The sequence below is a fragment of the Xiphophorus maculatus genome, chromosome 18, assembly GCF_002775205.1.
Source record: "Xiphophorus maculatus strain JP 163 A chromosome 18, X_maculatus-5.0-male, whole genome shotgun sequence".
NCBI lineage: Eukaryota > Metazoa > Chordata > Actinopteri > Cyprinodontiformes > Poeciliidae > Xiphophorus > Xiphophorus maculatus.
Genome location: NC_036460.1, coordinates 22613745 through 22631593, shown reverse-complemented (window position 1 = coordinate 22631593; position 17849 = coordinate 22613745). Strand labels below are relative to the sequence as shown.

Genomic DNA, 17849 nt, shown 5'->3' with positions numbered 1-17849 from the left:
TTTCTATTGTTGATCAATTTAACACAGACTTAAAGGGAACAGTTGGGTTAGCCGAGTCGTCATTAGCTACAGCCTCCATGACTAAATTAAGCGACTGAGAGTTTCTGTTGCAGGTAAGATGTTTGTTACTTTGTCACTTAGTAAATCCTAAACAGTATAAATCACAACTGAATAGAAAAAGATTGATATGGAAGCCCGTTTCCGCCACTCTGTAAAAAAAAAAAAAAATTATCTCATTATAATGAGATAATTTTTTTTTTTTTTTTTTTACAGAGTGGCGGAAACGGGCTTCCATAGATTGAAGCTTGGTTTGTACAGAATGGACAGTTACTTCTTCTTCTGCTACGTTTCGATGTGCATTACCGCCATCTACTGGAACTAGCTAGAACTAGCAAATCAGATGTCTTTTTTAATAAATAAAAAAAACTAAATATATTAAGATTTCAACTTTTTTCTTCATTCAAACTGAAATAATTAAAAGGATTGGATACTTATAACACAAAACTCATGTCAAAACATGAACAACTAAAGACGATGCTTAAATGTATAATATAAAATCTTCGTGTCTATTTACCCATTTCCCTAAAATGAAGTCATTTTTCTTGTTTTCTCGAGAACTCAGTCTCTGGTAGCAGCACATCAATACGTGGAGGTTATATTTAGCAGCTGATAAAACATCCACCCCGATGACTCATAGGGTAAATGGTTACTACACAGTAAAAAATGCTGGGTTATTTTCATAACCGAACTTCTGGGTAAGAGATGCTGGGTCATATGTTGGGTTACTTTGACCCAATATTGGTTCAAAAGTAGTGACCCAGCGGTTGGGTTGACTTTTTTTTTTTTGTTTTAATGAACTCCACTTAACTGATTCTGTTAGGTTTCAGGTTCAGTTGACTCAACACTTTACCCAATTGGTTGGGTCAAAAACAGTTTGACCCAACCAATTGGGTAAAACTCCATTGCCCTCTTCACAAACCTCCATTTTCAACTGGACTGTGACCTGATCAGACAACACTGGATTTCTCAATTCAAATAAAACATGGTAAGTTACAATATCATGGCATAATATTTTTTAAAGTTTATAGGGTTATTGTATTCTTCATATACTACAGATTTTTTAAATTAAATTTATGTAACTTTAATTTAATTATTTGATTTAACCTATCATCTTCGTTGATAGGGTAATGTTTTTGAAATAATTCATTTAATTCAAAGATAATTTATCCAATTTGGTTTAAAAAAAAGGTGAGGGTGTGGGAGGGAGAGATAGCGCTTTGCCCCCCCCCCCCCCCCCTGGTTTTCGCGGGCCTCGTTCACTAGCGCGCGCAAAGGGTGGTAGCTTAGCCAGAATGCTAATAACGGATCTATAGCGACAAGTAGGGACTGGAGTCTTTGCAGTAGCGGTGTCCGAAGCGATACGGGCTATACAGGTATTCATAGTAATATATCAGTAATATAACTGTTAAATGCCATTTTCATTAAGCCTTTTATTTCTTACTGAACACACTATGCTATGCTATTATACGGTTAACCTGGGTGAAACCGATTGAGGCAGTGGAGAAGAAAAAAAAAGTATGCACCAGCAATGGCAGAGGAGGGGAAGCTAAAGTTGGATAATATGCTTTCTGTCAAATAAAAGTAACTTTTACAGATTTCTAGTGAAGATTTAACTATGTAACAATAAAATATCTGCTCGATTTATTGAAATATCTCTTAATTTAAAAGTGCTCCGACATGTTTGGAGTCGTCCCCACCGGTGTTCTGTCAGATCAGCACACTCTGCGATGGCATATGCTTAACACAAACTGACGGCTATATGTATCTGTCATTACCATATGATTTTATGTAAGCAGCAACATCATCATGACGCAGAAATTAGATAATGCGCACGTATGTTATTCTGGCCATTATTAGCCACCAAGGTGGAATTAAAAACATACAGTTATTAGTGAAAACAGCTGGATTAACTTTTGGGTTTACACAGATCTGCTTCATGTTGTCAGGTATCAGGTTGCGCTGAGGGGAGAGCTGGTGAAAACAAGACTGAACAGTGTGATCTCTCCTGGTGTCCCAAAAAGTGATGTTTTACATTTGTTCAGGGTTATTAGCTGCTAAACATATAGTCAATGTCCTATTATTTTTTCTTATTTGCTGTGAAATATTTGGTGATTGTCCTAAATAAAATATTTTTGCACACATTGTACAGGTTATTTTCCACATAGGAAAAAAATGACTCAAATTGTATCACTTTTTTCCCTGAAAGATCTGAAAGATGGATGAGTTTGTAAAACAGAAGCTGACTGAATGGAAACTTTCTGACCTAATCCCTGCTTTTGAAGGTAGGTTAAGTATATACATGTGTGTGTGTGTGCGTGTGTGTGTGTACTTAAAAGCATGCATTGGCAGGAATTCTTTGGATTGAAAATATTAATATGTAATTTCTAATATATTTCAGCTGAAAACATTGATGAAGAAAGCTTCTTTCTTTTGGATGCTAACTGCCTGACATCCCTGATTCCTCACCTTGGTCCTCGTCTGAAATTTCAACGTCATTTTGCAAAATTTCTTGAGGTATGCTTTGAGTCATAGGACAAGACAAAATGGGATATGTGTGTTTTAAATGTGGGATGTCTTTAGGACATAACATAAGGATTTTTTTTTCTCACCTAAGAGTAATTCATAACACATATTCAACTTCAAGATATGTCCAGTGTGCTCACTTTGAGCACACTGGACATCTAGCCCTAAAACAACTGAAGATGCTGATCCTACACCACATGCTGAATTAGAGAGTGGAGTTTCTTCTGTTGGAAGAGCAGCATTTGTAAGTTAAGCTGCACAATCAACCTTTCCTACATAACATATTGACATCCATTCTTACTAATTAAAATTAAAAATGACACATCTCATCTTTTCTTAAATTTCTAAGAATATTAAACTGCAGCTAAATAACAGCTATTTTATTTTTCACTATTTATCTGTAGAACATCCGTGAGATCCTCAGTGCCTCCCCTGAAGGTAGACCTGTGGTTATCAGTCTTGATGGAAATCAGCATATATCCATTCGTGAAAGACGGTGCATGGTCAGAACACTTGTGTCACACCTGATGGATCAATATGGAGAAAAGTGAGTATTTCTTGTAAAAACTGGATCAATTAGGTTGTTTTTGTAACATTTTGCTCTTGGTCAGAACATTAACGGCATTGTGCAGTGCTCACCTAAGTAAAATTTCTCCAGTAAGAAGTCTTAAAGTATGTGTTGGGCTAATAAAAACTGGATTTTTTGGAAATTGTTTGTGTTTTAAGGTTTCTGCTCTATGTTTTAATCTTACAATAACTAATTAAAATAAAATATTTTACTTGCCTGTCTTACTGAGTGTAATTTTTTTTGTTTCCAGCCCATCTTCAGACACTAAAGCAATTCTGGCATCTTCGATTGTGGACCAGTTTCCATGTTTAAGAGACAGCCATGGCACAGGATATGTAAGTTTTCACACTTCAGAGAACTAGCACACAAGTACTTCAACAACTTGCACAATGGTTAGCATTAAATATCATTGTAACTATGGTGTTTGAGCTTTGAGTTGTAGGTTTAATAAAAAATTTGGACATTAAAACAGAAAGGCTAACATTTAACTTTTATATTTCTTTTGTTAAAAATGTTCAGGACGCCTGGTTTACCTGCGGAAGACAACACAGGCCAGCAACTGGCTTTCTGGAGGAGCGTCTCCGTAATGTAAGGAAAAGGCATCAACCAAGGAAGAAGATGCTTTCAGCCCCAGAAGCTCCACCAAAAAGATCAAGTTTGCCTGGTACTAGCACATAGACTTTTTCCAAGCCCTATTGTTTTGAGCAGCAATCTAAGCTCTTATTGCTGTGAATTACCTCACTTTTTTTTTCTTTTAATTCCTGTAATATTTTTTTCCCCACAGAACCAACCATCAGTGCTGAGCGTGCCATCCAGATGACAGAATGGCTAAAAAATAACTTCTGGCCCGCAGACCAGGTTGTCCAATACAGGCGGGAAACTGCAGTATATCGCGCAGGATGGATCCGCTCAAGTGGGACAATCCCAATGCAGCAGATTTTTGCAGAGTTCCCACGTTTGTTGGACACACCAGGGATGGTGAGGTTATACCTCATATTGAGATCAGTTAAATGTTAAACAATAAACTGCAATACCATGTGAAAATGTACAATTACAATCAAACTCAAAATGTCAAACTACCCAGAACATACATTTGTAGCATCCATGAAAGGTTGAATGTAATAGTTCATTTCACTTTTACATTTGATTTGTATTTTTGTCTTTTCTGATTGTTAGATTTTGCAGGACTTTGCCGTTTTATATCCACAGTCTTGTGGAAAACTGACAGAGAACTGGAACACCTTGTTCTCATCAAAGGTCATTCGCATGGGGAAGAAGGAGGAGAGCGGTCTTCTGCCTGAGATTGAGTTGCTTCCACAAGGTATTGAAGCTCAAAAGGAACATTTTCTGAACTAATTTTTTTCTCCTGTGGCTCTTTTTTGATTGTGTAGCATTTTAATCTGAGTTTTGCTTTGACAGACAAACAAGGTGACGTGGCACTGCAGCTGCTGCCAAAACTCCTCCCTGCTGTTCCCTACAGAGTTGGGCGAAAGGTGGTCAGACCCAGCAACCTTGAAGTCCAGCAAGCCTTCATTGATGTCCAGCCAGTAAGTTCATGTCAGAATGAGTTCTTTGCTGTTTAAATGTAGTTGAAACCAGAAGTTTAAAACAAATATGCTTTTTTTCCCTCACTGTTCTCCCTGTCATTAATCTGGAATTTACCAAGTCCTAATTGACGTGAAATAAGAATTTTAATGTCATATAACACGAGACAGCGTTGACCAAAAATATGTCTTTTTATATAGTATAGTATATGTAAACTTCAAATGCAAGGGTCTTTTGATAATGTATCAAACAAAAATCATATAAGAATTAGTCAAAAAGTATTAGTGGGGAATGTTCCTCCTTACCTTTAAATGACTAATGGCTTCCTTTCTGCTTTTTCCACACACCAGATTGGGACAAATATGGTGGAATATCTTGGAAGTACAGCAACAGAGCATCCACGTGTTCTCATGCTTGGGGACAGGTATTGTTGTTCCCAAGCATTTGTCGTCATAAATGGAACTGCTTTGGAATATCCATCTCTTTTGGGGGCCGTTGATGGCTGTTTCAAATCATTCTTTGTTTTTGATGTGAGTTATCCGAAGTCGTGTATCCAGATTTGGGATTTTCTCCAAACTGTGATATATGAAATCCCAGGAAACGAGTCACCCCCGATAAAATTAATGAGGGCACAGTTGGAGGCCATGGAAGAATAAATGCAATTCTTCAATAACCCTTAAATAAGTTTTAAATGTTCTGATTGAAAAACCTTCTTTGTTACTATGTTACTATTTTTTTTACATTTCCTTCAAACTCTTTTGATGAAAATATTTCGTTGTGTACACCAATAAAGTTAAAAAAGGGTGCAGATTTAATCAATTGTTTATATGTAACTTTTACATGTCTGTATTAAAAATTTCATGTATGTTGGAATGTATAACATTTGCAAATAAAAGTTATTTTGAGCTAATCTGAATGTTTTTAGTTAAATTTTTATAGTGAATTTTAAAGTAGAAAAGGAAAAAAAAATTAAAAATAAAAATATGGTGGTAAAATGACCCTTTTAATGGGTAATAAATTTCAACCCAATATTGAGTCATTTTAACTTTGGGCAGTGGTCAATTTAACCCAAGCTTTAGGTTGCAGCTATGACCCAATGTGCTGGGTCAAACCCTCAACCCAACCCAGTTGAGTTAAAACAACCCAGCGTTGGGTCGGTCCATATATGACCCAGCGCTGGGTTACGTATTGGGTTATTTTCAACCCAGCAGTTTTTACTGTGTAATAGCTGGCCAGGAATAGAGTCCGTGGCGTGATATTTTCCAGGTGGGTGCACCTGATGCAACCTCGCCTATGAAAGCTGACTATATGTGGTCAAAAATGTGCTTTTCCATTAGATTTCATCGGGAATATTTGATGGCACAATGTGAGAAAGTATTCTGAACTCAAAGAAACTCCCCGCTCTCCTTTTCTCATTTTTCCTTAACGCCATTTGCTGAAGCATTTTACACATTTTCATATGTTACAACCCAAAACCTTAAGCTATTTTTATTGAAAGGATTGATGGTTTTAAATTTTGCTTTTTACAAATATAAATTGGAAATGGGGCATGCTTTTGTGTTTGGCCCCATTTGCTTTTGAAATTCAAAGCAAAGGTTATTTTTTTTAAAAAACCATCCAATTTACACTCATAGTCGGTTCAATCCAATCAAATTCAAAGACAATCAATTCAAATTCTACATGTGAAAGACCGTGCTTTGATTAGATCTGTTTTTGTAAGAAGATGTTAAACCTTTGACTTTAAATTCTGCACTACCTTATGTCGCTTTAGGACATAAAACCTCAATAAAAGATTTAATGTCTGTGAGTTAAAGAGTGTCGAAATGTAGAAAGGTGAAATGATCTGAACACTCTTGCAACAGACCTTACCTCCAGAATGACCGGAATTTGCCCAAAAACTAGATAATCTGAACATTGCCAATACATTCCTTGCACAGCTTCGGATTCCAGTTGGTATGCTTCAGAAAATGACTGCGGAAGTCCCATATCCTGCTGGACGACTGTGACCATACATTTTGCTTCAGTGATGCTCCTATCTGAAAAATGCGTGTGTTTATTAACATTTCAAGAAAGCTAATTTGACATAATGTGTAAAGTGTAGTCAGAGCTGACCCAAGGCTGGAAACGTTTGGTCCGATTGATGTCAGTCAGTGAAAAAGAAATAGTTGCTTCTCTTTCATGCAGTGTATCCAAATACATGGTGTCATCTGTAGATGCTAGGATGATCTTTTATGATCGCTACTTTGTGTTAAAAAAAAAACACAGAAGTTTTTTAGTGACTTTAATGCTGCCGACTGAATTTTTGTTTGTTTTTTTCCAATCATGACCTAAAAGGAAATTTTAATGGTTGTTTTTCTTTTCATCTACCTAAATTGATCATCTCTGCACTGTGAACTGTCCCCCAGACACAACGAATCAATACAATTTTACCATCTCAGTTTCTGACTAACTTTGGGCATTTAACTGTCTAGTGTTACTGTCTACTTCCCTTCATGATTCTTTAAATATTTAACACATTCTCCTTGTTTATTTCTCTTCATGCAAACTGAGGTTAACAGAAAAAACAAACAAAACAAAAAACAAAACTGGAATTTAGGATCCCAAAATGCCCAGCTCACTTGGTTTGGTGCAGACACAAAACAAATGCAGGCCACACGTAATGATTAGTTTTCACATGCATCACTCTGACCCTCTCTGTTATCACCGTCATATCATCGCGGCGGTATCTGCCAAGGCATGACTCATCAAAACAAACAGAAAACAATGTTCATGAACACTCAGCAACAAACACATCGTCTGGCCCTATATTGACTGTTAAGCATGCATTAACAAACCGAACTCGGTTGAGGAAATCACAGAAATATTTCTAATTCATTGAGTAAAAAAAAACAAATGATAAACATACACTAAGGCAAAGCATGTTGACAGACTGGATTGCTGTTTTTCAGCTTGTTTCCTCAGTCCTGAAGCTTGGCCCAAAGCATAACCATGCACCTTTCATTGGGGACCTCAGATCTGGTCTGCTGCTATTTACTTTAAGGTTTTAATTTCTGTACAGGGTTGCATTTAGAAAGGTTAAGTTAAACAAACCAATAAACAACAACACAAAAAAAAAACGTTAAAAGAGTAAAGCTGAAAAAGAAAGACGTGTTCAACATTGTAACCTTGGTCGCATGTGATAAAAAGTTTTGTAGGAGCTATTTATCTACTTTCAGTTAAATCTTGGAATTTACATTATTTAGTTCATTTTTATTTGCTTATTTTCTAGTTGATTTATAATTAGAATGTTTGTTTAATTTGTTATTTTCAAATAGGTTCTTTGGTTAGTAATTCACTTAATTAGTTGATTAATTCCAGTTTGGCACGTGGGTGTGTCACAGTATAAATAGGTAGGTTTTAGTTAGGTCAATATGCACATGGGTGGTCATATGGTTTTTTTTTACCAGTGCCAGTATCAGTCAGTCCCAGTTATGTCAGTTGTCAGTCAGTCATCAGTCAATCAATGAGAGAACAGGTGCAGGAATCAGAACAGGAGAACTAGTAGGATCCTGTGAAGCCTGCAACTTGTTTTTATCTGGAAATTGGAATAAACTAACCAAAGAGCTGCATTTTGACTGTTTCGATCCCTTTTTTGAACTGCGTAAGCCAGAAACCCCCGGCACATCAGGTGACTATTTGAGTTTAATTCACTTTGCTTTGATCACTTTTAACTCTTGAGTTTTTTGTTTTTGGAATTTTGAGTTTGAGACAAATAGTCACTACAAGTTTCAAATAAAATCAATTCCTGCAAAAGAAATGTAACAGACCATTGTTTTTTTTAAATTGCACTTTACTTTTGAAATTGATCAGAGCATTTACAAACTTTGAATCAATATTCCATGACCTCTTATTTTACTTGAACATATTATATAGCAGGGCAGGGAGGTGAGTTTCTGCTGGTCGAGATCAGAACATAAGTTGTGCTGGTCTTTATAAGTAGAAAACCGGTCAAAAGAAATCAAATACTCTGAAAGATTGGCTTCTGCCTACAGTTAGAAAAATAACTAAAACGTTTAACCCAACTGGACAAACCATGACAAACAAGGACCCCAAGTCTATGTTGCTATCATGTGCAGTGAGGAGTCAAGTTAAAAAGTAAAAAAAAAAAAAACTACAAATCTGTACTTAAAAATACAAAAGAAATATGGAGGGAGTTGCATATGGCTATGTTTACTTTTTAAATATATGTAACTTTATGATATTTTGCTTTGAGAGTGCATGTTCTACAATTTTTTTGTCATTCCTTAATGAAACGGACAGGTTTTGTTAACATTTGTTGAAACGATGAATGTTCAGTAAGTGCAAAACATCCCAGTTACTCCTAGTATACCCTCAGAAAGATTAGCTTTCTGATATTTTGATATCATAAAGAAACTTCTGATATGAAAGAGTCACGGTATTCCTACATCACGGAAAACTACGTATTTACTGTAAAGACAAACTGAACGGGACATTTTATGTAATGCACTTCAGTTTTTGCAGCTGAAAGCAATTTAAACAACTCTGTGTGAAACACAAGCTTATGGTGTTCATATACCGCCATCTAGTGGAGCTATGTGTGTATTTTGATTGCAATATTCACCTTTAGTTTTACTATCCAGTTGTATTCAGCTACCTACAAGATTTTTTTTAAACAACAGAATGAGACCTATAAGAGAGAGAGAGAGAAAAAAACGTAGTGTAACCAGGTGGCACCATTAGGTGTCGCACTCTCTCCAGCCTGTGCCTCCATAAAAGGTTAAGCTGGTGGCCAGACCAGCTGTGTGTTGGGCCCACGCTGTTTGCTGGCTGTGGTAGGTTGGGGGGGAAATCGTTTTAAAGTGATTCTTTTAAGTAAGTTGTGCTGATGTGGTGTTTTTATACAGGACTGCATCGTTGATGGTGTTCGGCTGGCAGCGTTACCTGGGCGTGGGTGTTCGACGCCGCAGGTAGGTTTTTATACATTGGTCCTTTTAATCCGAACGAATTGTGTGTTTATATATTGTTTTATTTGCTAGGGTTGCACCACATTGGATACACCAAGATTTGATTTGGGAGTGCTGATTTATGCAATGCAGGTAGGCAAGTGGTTTAATGTGTTTTAGGTTGATTTGATTAAAATGATTTAATCTTTTTAACCTTTTTGAGGAAATCCCTGCAATCAAACGATTTCTGTAACTGAGACTTCTGCTCCTCCCAGATGGGCATTCTTGCCCACTCCTCAAGGGCAAACTGCTCCAGTTGTTTCGGGCTTGACAGGTGCTTTCTCCAGATGTTTCAGCTCCGTCCACGGGATTCAGGGCTCAGAGTAATCCAGTGTTTTGCTCTTACTTTTCCTGAATGTTTTCAGTTGTCATTATCTTGTTGGAAGAGCCGCCGTAGAACAAAATCCTGCTCTAAGCTGAAATCAGTTCTCTACAGGTGGGAACTGATCACATGACTTCTGGTCGTTTTCTAATTAGCTGCACTAGACTTTATTCAGGTGTTTCAAAGCAAAAGGTAGTTGAATAAAAACACACTCATCACCTTCCCATTCATAAAAAATATATATAGAAAAACACATTATTTTCATTCCACTTTACAATCTTGAGCTCTTACGTGTTGTCTGTCATATAAAATCATAACAAAAAACAATTTCTTTTAACGTCTCGAAATGTGGAAAAAGTTCCGTCAGTTTTACTATTGAGATAATATTTGATTAATCTGAAAATGCATACTTTTCTTTAGAAATATTCTTATCTGTGAAGGGAAATAAGGTCTTCTCTTAACCAAAACATGCTGTCATGGTTAAATACACGTCGATTCAATATCAGCCCGTCACATTCATGATCTGCTTGAGTTATCACCCAAAATAAATGCATAAATAAAAATCAATTTAAACATTTTGCATCTCCTCACAAATTTTCTAGACGGCGTAAACACAACATGTTCCCATTTTACCGTCGAGGTTGGAGATCTAGTGTTTTACGTCCTTAACAGCAATGTATTTATTTATTTTTGTCCTCTATTAAAACTAGTGACAACTAGAGGGCAGCACACAACATCAAATAAGCAGGAAAACAGCAGCTTTCTCAAAGGCCGTTTGCCTGCTTCATCCGGGTAACAGGCAGCCTGCAGCTGAGTGTCTGCATGTATTTTGACAAACTGGTGTCACAATAACTCCCACACAAGTCTAATCTGACTTCAAATGAAAACATGTCTGTCCATAAAATCCTCTGTATCCTCACAATGAATATAAACAGAACAAAGTCCCAGAGACATAAGACAAACTTGTTCAGTACCTCCCCTCCCTCCCCCACACACACACATGATATGTAAACATATCACCAAAACTATGTGCACTCATGTAATGGCAGGACAGTCTGTACTTTCCTAACCTCCTGTAGCTCCACCACATCCATAACATCCTTTTTTTACCCATCCTAATATTGTTATTTAACCTGATTTTAACGCGTTTACTTACAGTTTCCATATGTGGTTGGAAAAAAAAGAAAAAAAGAATGTAACTTGTCATCTGGGGTTTGGATTTTATTTTTGGTATCCGGACAAAATGATGCAATTTATCACAGCCATTACGGTTACCATAAATAGTTTTGTTGCCTATAGTTCATTCGGCAGGGTGTGCAAAGAGAGGCTGTTTGTTTAGTCAATGTGTGTTCTTCACATGCTCCTCGGTCCTGTTTAGAAGGTTTTATGTAATGGTTCCTCTGTGCCCGACAGTGTTTTCTTCAACCCACTCTTTCCTTGTTCAAAAATTAAAAAAAAAAAATCTCACCTCTTAAATCTCCAAAATGTGCTCAGAGCACCACCACCAAACATCTCAATTAAAACGTAGGAAGGTTAAAGTGACTTTGTTTTATTTAGAGCGTGTCCATGCTAAAACCAATCAACCTCTTAACTTTTTTTTACAAAGTTTCCTGCGTCAAATTCACAGCCAGGAAATGGTCAGTATGTTCTGCTCATATATCAATGTCAAATGTTTTTTTTCTACTTCATTGTTGCATGTATTTAAGAAATGAAACAAGGCCAGGCTGTTGCATCAGAACATGTGAAGCGGACGACATGACGCCTTTAAGTCACAGTCTGAACATACCAAAGCCAATTAGCTAAAAATGAAAGTAGCTCCTTGCTTTCTAACATAGAGACGAAGGATTGCTGCAAAGCGTGTTTTCGTTAGGTGTTGACATGTTTCATTTCTTGGTCTCAATAAGTTACCTTTTGGTTGTTTCTAAGGTCTCAGATGTTGCTACTTTGACTTGTACTGAGTGATCAAACACACGATTATCATAAAAGAATCCCCTTACTCAGGAAAATTGATATCTGGCTGTAAAATCATTTGAACCTTTACCATATTCTGCCCATTCCGGATTCTGAATGACTTCAGAAGGTAAGGAAATGACCTAAAGCAGCAAATTATGAGATTACAGAACTATTGTAGCTTCAGTGAAGAGAACAGAAGAGGAAGTGAGCCCTCATGAATATTCTAACCTATTGTTGTTTGTCGTGTACCACACTCAGGCCTTAGTTGGATAACAATTGGCTTAGTTGCTGATTAAAACATAATTAAATTTTATATTTATCTATCTTTTTATTGGTGTACAACTGGAAGGATTTGAAGTAAACTCTTCATTGTGAATGAAGACCACTTTGCATAAAGAGGGCAGGTAGGCAGAAAGAAAAGACAGATGCAACAAATATGCATTGAACTGCGGTAAAACTGAAAACAAAAAATCTAAATGCCGAGAAGATAAACATCAACCACCAGAGATGCAGGAAGCTGTAAAACTGGGAGTGAGACCAAACAGGAAGTACAGCTAAAAGGAAGATTAAAAAAGAAGCGTATGTCCTGGCAGGAGTGATTACTGGAATGGGAATTGTGAAATTTCCTTTCCACCCTCAATTGCTACTGGTATTAAAACAAAGTGGAATTTCAGCTGCCACAAAATCCAAGGCTATCTAAATTGCAGCCAGGTTCAGAGGATGCTGAATCATGATCAGCGGCCATTAGCTCGAGAACTCCAAATGTTTGAAGTTTGGTACTGTGACGATAATGGTGTGGGACTACTTTTTTTAAAAATTGGGTATGGCTCTTTAGTTCCAGTGAAAGAAACTCTTTTTTTTTTTTTTAACATTATCGTATCAAGACAACTTGGAGAATTTTATATCTCAAACTTTTTGGGATCAGTTTGTGCACCATTTGGCAAATCAAATGTGCACTAAATCCACATTTGGATTTAGTGCACAACCTTGCACTAAAGATTGCACCTTGCACAACCTCAGATAAAGTTTGGATTTATTGACACTATAAATCCAAGGTTGAGCAGGTGTGAAAGACCTAGCCTGCACCGAGTCCTGAGCTCAACCTGATGTAACACCTTTAGAATGAATCAGTGTTTGACCTCATAAATGAGCCTCGGGAAGAATGGTAAAAATTCCTGTAAATACGCTCATAAATCTTGTGAAAAAAATAATAATAACAAAGGAAGATGAAATACAAACAAATCTAATTTCAGTTGTGCTATGCTGGATGAGTTAAAAATGTTACATAAACTACATTATCTTGAGAGGAGATGGTGGTCCCATATCTTCCTTACCAGCAGCAGCAGCTTGTTGCAATACTTAAACAGAACAAAACCTAGAACAGGTGTTTGGTTGTGAATTTAAGAAACAACCAAATACTAAAATGACTTAAAACTTAAAGTAGGTCTTTGCCATAATGATTTTCAAACTTTAATTCTAAAAAAAAAAACATAGAAATGTATTATTAATATTTTTTTTCACTTCCAGTGTGCTAAGTTTAAGCGATTGAGTGTCTTCTTCTGTATAAAGATGCAGCTGGTTTTCTCAAAATGATTTTCTCACAGTCCTTTATCACTAGGATGATACAGTTTTCGAGTCCTTCCCATATCGGCTCAGCAGGGCCAAAAGGCCGGAGTCCACCCTGACGACTCTGATGGCTCAAATTAGCATCCCTTCTTCAATTGTAAATGTGCTCGTTGACCGTCAGGCCAGAAGGTAGGAATGTGAATAGTCCATGTTGGGGGTGGGTATCTATGATACCTGCAGGAGATCAGGTCTCCTGTAGGTAGTGCTCTTCAGTTTAGTTTTGAAGCATACATGAAGTGTTTTTGGAGAGATGTGACCTTTTGCAGCTGATCCATGATGTTGTGCTGCATTATCCAGGTCATTTTGCCAAATGTACATAGAGTTTGCAAAACATAGAATCTGTTTCAAAAAATATGCAAAGGTTTTTCTAAAAGAAATGAGTAATGTTTCTCTTTGAAATAAAGCTAAGTGGGTTTAAAATGACAGTTTAGAAATAAAATAACCAAATTAATTGTGTTGATCCACCTAAAAAAAAATCATGCAAAAAGTGTAAGCAAAAGAAATCTGGGAGACTTTGCACATGCAAATTTGCATGCAGCCTTTTGTGCTGTGGAGGATAAATAGGTGACTGCTTCACCTATTTAGTTCACAAGAACTAATGGCATTTATTTCAGTCATTATCTTGCAGGGGGGTGACCAAGGTTCCATCACTATGTGACAGCTGGTCAGCAAACCTGGCAAACATGATTGACATGGCAGCACTGAATGCACATGTGCTTTATCAGGCATGCATTGGGGTGCAGGAGAGACGGGTGGACTTCCTGGTTGAGCTTGCAAAAGAGTTCGGTAACTCTCATGTGAGTGAGAAGAAGGCACACAAGGAGAAACTGCTTCGGCAACAACCTTCCACACCCAGCTCAGGCAAAAGGGCGAAGTGTCAGGTCAACCATCGATGCAGGATGCGTGTCCTGAGGCCGAAACATCATCAGTGACCCCTCACACCCCCACCATGGACTGTTCTCCCTGCTGCCCTCTGGAAAGAGGTTCTGCAGCATCCGGTGCAGGCCCACCTGGTTCCGAAACAGCTTTTTCCTACTTGCCATCAGACTTTTATTTTACTCACAACATTGGAACTTCAAACATTATCCTGAGCCGTATGCAACGAAATTTCGTTCTTTATACACCCTGTGCATTGAAAATGACAACAAAGTCAGTCTAAGTCGAAGTCGAAGTCTAAGTCTATTGTGCAACTGTGAGATGCGTTGAGGCCATTACCAGGGTACTGATAAGGTAATGGCCCTATTTACTGAACAAAAGCACCTGCTAGATAAAATCCTTCAGGCCAGTTGGACTATCGAAGCCGATATAGGTATACGTCAAAGTGGACTAACTCTAGCCATTCTAGTGTTATTCTTGAGTTGTTTTTTTTTTTTTTGCTTTAATGTGTTGTCAAAAGTGGCAATTAGCAGAAAAGGTCTCTTTTCTGGTCTGCAGAGACACTATGTACTGCATCTTTCAGAAAAAAACATGTCATTATGGGTTATTGTTTTCCTTCAACCCAGCCAAGCATTGTTAGCATTTCACCTTTCTCTAGATAACTGAGCTATTGTAGTTCCAAAGGAGGGTGGAAAACTTAAACACTGCAACAGAGCTCCTTCAACGCAAAGGAAATAATGAAGATGTGACTAAAAATATCAAATCTATTCATCTTTGTCACAATAAACACTGAAAACATCTTTTGCTTCCCAGGTCAAATCTCCACCTGGTCTCCTGACCAGCCCTCACCAGAATGGGTCGTTAATGTTTAGCTAATGTGGTCAACTGTAATTCAGTCTCTTATTAAGACAGCAAACCTACCCCACAAAGTAAACTATTTCTGTACGGAATTAGACATATTTGCCATTTACTTGCGTGTATAAATTTCTTAAAAGAAAATTTGTGCAATATGTGTCTTTACTGTATTTCTTGTGCATGTCTACACTGATGATTCCCTGTTCATAGGTGTGTGTGTGTGTGTGTGTATATTGACTTGGGCCAACATGTACACCTAATTCCCCATTCCAGAGAGCTATGCAGAAGGGCTGTTCTCACGGGATGGGGTGTGTCTGAGCACCTACCCCAGAGCCATCTCCGACACAGAGGGAGCTTTAGACTGTCTGACCTCTCGTTCTGACCTCTTGCTGATGCTGCCCCGGGCTCCGAGAACCTCCATTCTCCTGGCCACTGTTTGCTTAGGGCCCCCACGGCAGGATTCTTTCAGGTCTGGCTTTTACAGAAACGGTGGGACAATCATGCCACATCAAAAAGAGCGCTTTTGAAGCCGAGCAATAAAGTCGAGCTTTCGCGGAAGACTCGTTCTAAACGAAAATGGGCGCCGCCTCAGACAGATGTATAACTGCATGCTAAAACCTGCAAAAATGGTATTTGAGGCATATCCAAATCATAAGTGTCTGGCAAAACTAAAAACATTGAAGCTTTTTCATTATATTTTTAATCCAACTGAAGCTTATATGTACAGGTACTGCTCTGCATAAAGAAGTTTGCAATGTTCAAAAGTCAATTGCTTCCAGTTCACATCAGGTCAATTTAGTCTGTTTATATAATTTGCTACAAATGTCATCTAAAGGCACTTTACAAAAACAAACAGAATCAAATGTTATCCATACAGTAGCCAATTTGATGTTGTCTTTTAGGCGCAGTCAATCTGATTACACACATTCCAAATCAAGTGTCGTTATAATAATACAGTCAAGTTCAGTTTATTACGCCAATTGTTAAAACAAGGATTCTGTTTAAGAGCTGATCGAATCAAGCCTCTCATTGTCCAGCAATCTCTCATTCTGAGCATGCATGTGGTGACAGTGGAAAGCAACAACCCTGAATGCCAAAACACTGCCTCAGAAAAAGAGTGAGAAACTCTAGAAAAAGGAGTGGATGAGAAAATGGCAGCAGCAGCAGCAGAACATTTATAACACGAGAGTTGCACGAGAAAGTAACAATTGTAAACTAATATTGATTGTCCAAGTTTCAACCATCTCACTCTTTACTTCAAGTAAGGTTGAAGAGTTCAGAAATGGTTTTCTGTCGTTTCAACCACTTTTTGCAATTCTACAGTACAACTGACATTTGATCTTGTTAATGTGAATGAAAGTACAGGGCATGAATTCTCTCAGTCCATGTCAATGTATAACGGTTTTCATTGTGGTCACTAGTGCTGCAGTGGCCTAACTTTCATGAAGGAGTTTTTTTGGTTCCCCGGTTGTTGGTGAACATCCTAATCCATTGTCTTTCACATGGTGATAGATTGGATCAGCTGATGCTTTGACCTAAATTGGTCTTCCTGCAGATAACTGAATCCAAACACATCAGAACTGAGTTTGATCTGGACAAAGGTAAAGACACCAAACTTCCGGAATAAGGCAAGAAACTATAGCAAGTATCACTCACACTGCAGACAGTGAGATCTGCAAGAAGTCCATTTTCAGGACACAGTTGGGCCGTGGAGGGTGTCAGTGAGTGCAGGAACGGTTTTGCCAACCATCCCATGCTTTAATCTGCTGCAACACGCAGCTCAGGACAGCAGGCATTATCGGCTACTGTAAGGGGATTATAGGCAGGCATGTGATCCGCACACCGCGGGGGAGTAAGAGGGGCAGGGAGAGAGGTGCATCGCAAATCTGGACGTGTAGACAGATGAGATTAAGACGCATGTCTTTCACAATCTCTATTTAGTCCTTCTGAACTCTAAATTCATTATTTCAGATCAAACACACAGAACTTTGCCCGTGTTTTAATTTTCTCAAAGCCTTCAGCTACTGAGATCACATTAAATCGACTAATCCAGCGGAGTCCATGGACTTCTAATGTTAATATTGAAGGCCTGGGACCCTGGAGATTTTCATGAAGAAAAATATTTGTAGATTACGAAGGTAATGAACGAGAATGAGAAAGTATTCCAGTTATTAAAAGTCCAGGGGGAGGAAGGAAGGAGATATTTGTACATAAAGCCTGTCTATCTGACCTCCTGTTCCTACAGAACAGAGTCAAACGCATTTTCAAAAGGAATGTAATCGACACACCTAAAGAATTTATGATTGTTGTGTCAACACAGACCATCATAGCGCATCCTCCATGCTAACAAAAGATCGCCCGGTGGATGGGGATTATATAATAGTTGCCATGGGAGCAATAAGTTTCAGCCTGAACCAGTGAGACCTGAACCACAATAGCCCCAGTTCAGAGGCGTCATATCATGAAAGAAAGTTTTAAATGTAGGGAATTTATTTCTCAGCTCTTCACTGCTTTTGCT

The 17849-nt window shown here is 37.9% G+C and overlaps 1 protein-coding gene and 1 long non-coding RNA gene across 5 annotated transcripts; both read left to right on the top strand.

Moving 5' to 3' along the window:
• The first annotated feature begins 848 nt into the window (after window positions 1-848).
• LOC111611942 lies at window positions 849-5429 on the top strand. 4 transcript variants are annotated; one of them, XM_023350996.1, is made up of 10 exons: window positions 849-1045; window positions 2267-2342; window positions 2459-2574; window positions 2988-3130; window positions 3402-3486; window positions 3671-3815; window positions 3936-4129; window positions 4328-4472; window positions 4571-4698; window positions 5047-5429. In XM_023350996.1, exons 2-10 carry the CDS (start codon window positions 2276-2278, stop codon window positions 5350-5352), a joined length of 1329 nt encoding a protein of 442 aa, XP_023206764.1. In that variant the 5' UTR covers window positions 849-1045; window positions 2267-2275; the 3' UTR covers window positions 5353-5429. The 4 variants fall into 4 exon arrangements, with proteins under 4 accessions (XP_023206764.1, XP_023206766.1, XP_023206765.1 ...); XM_023350998.1 differs by lacking the exon at window positions 849-1045 and adding an exon at window positions 1437-2080; XM_023350997.1 differs by lacking the exon at window positions 849-1045 and having other exon boundaries at window positions 1437-2342.
• Window positions 5430-8228: 2799 nt separating this feature from the next.
• Window positions 8229-10413, top strand: LOC111612047. Its single transcript, XR_002754376.1, has 3 exons — window positions 8229-8363; window positions 9601-9663; window positions 9733-10413. It is a non-coding gene; the product is annotated as an uncharacterized LOC111612047 (long non-coding RNA).
• Window positions 10414-17849: the final 7436 nt, after the last annotated feature.

Excerpts from the sequence above, each read along its gene's own strand:
- LOC111611942 (XM_023350996.1), top strand. The coding sequence starts at position 2,276 with ATGGATGAGTTTGTAAAACAGAAGCTGACTGAATGGAAACTTTCTGAC. Across the intron at positions 3,487-3,670 it reads ACAGCCATGGCACAGGATAT|GACGCCTGGTTTACCTGCGG; the intron begins GTAAGTTTTCAC and ends AAAAATGTTCAG. Across the intron at positions 4,473-4,570 it reads GATTGAGTTGCTTCCACAAG|ACAAACAAGGTGACGTGGCA; the intron begins GTATTGAAGCTC and ends TTGCTTTGACAG.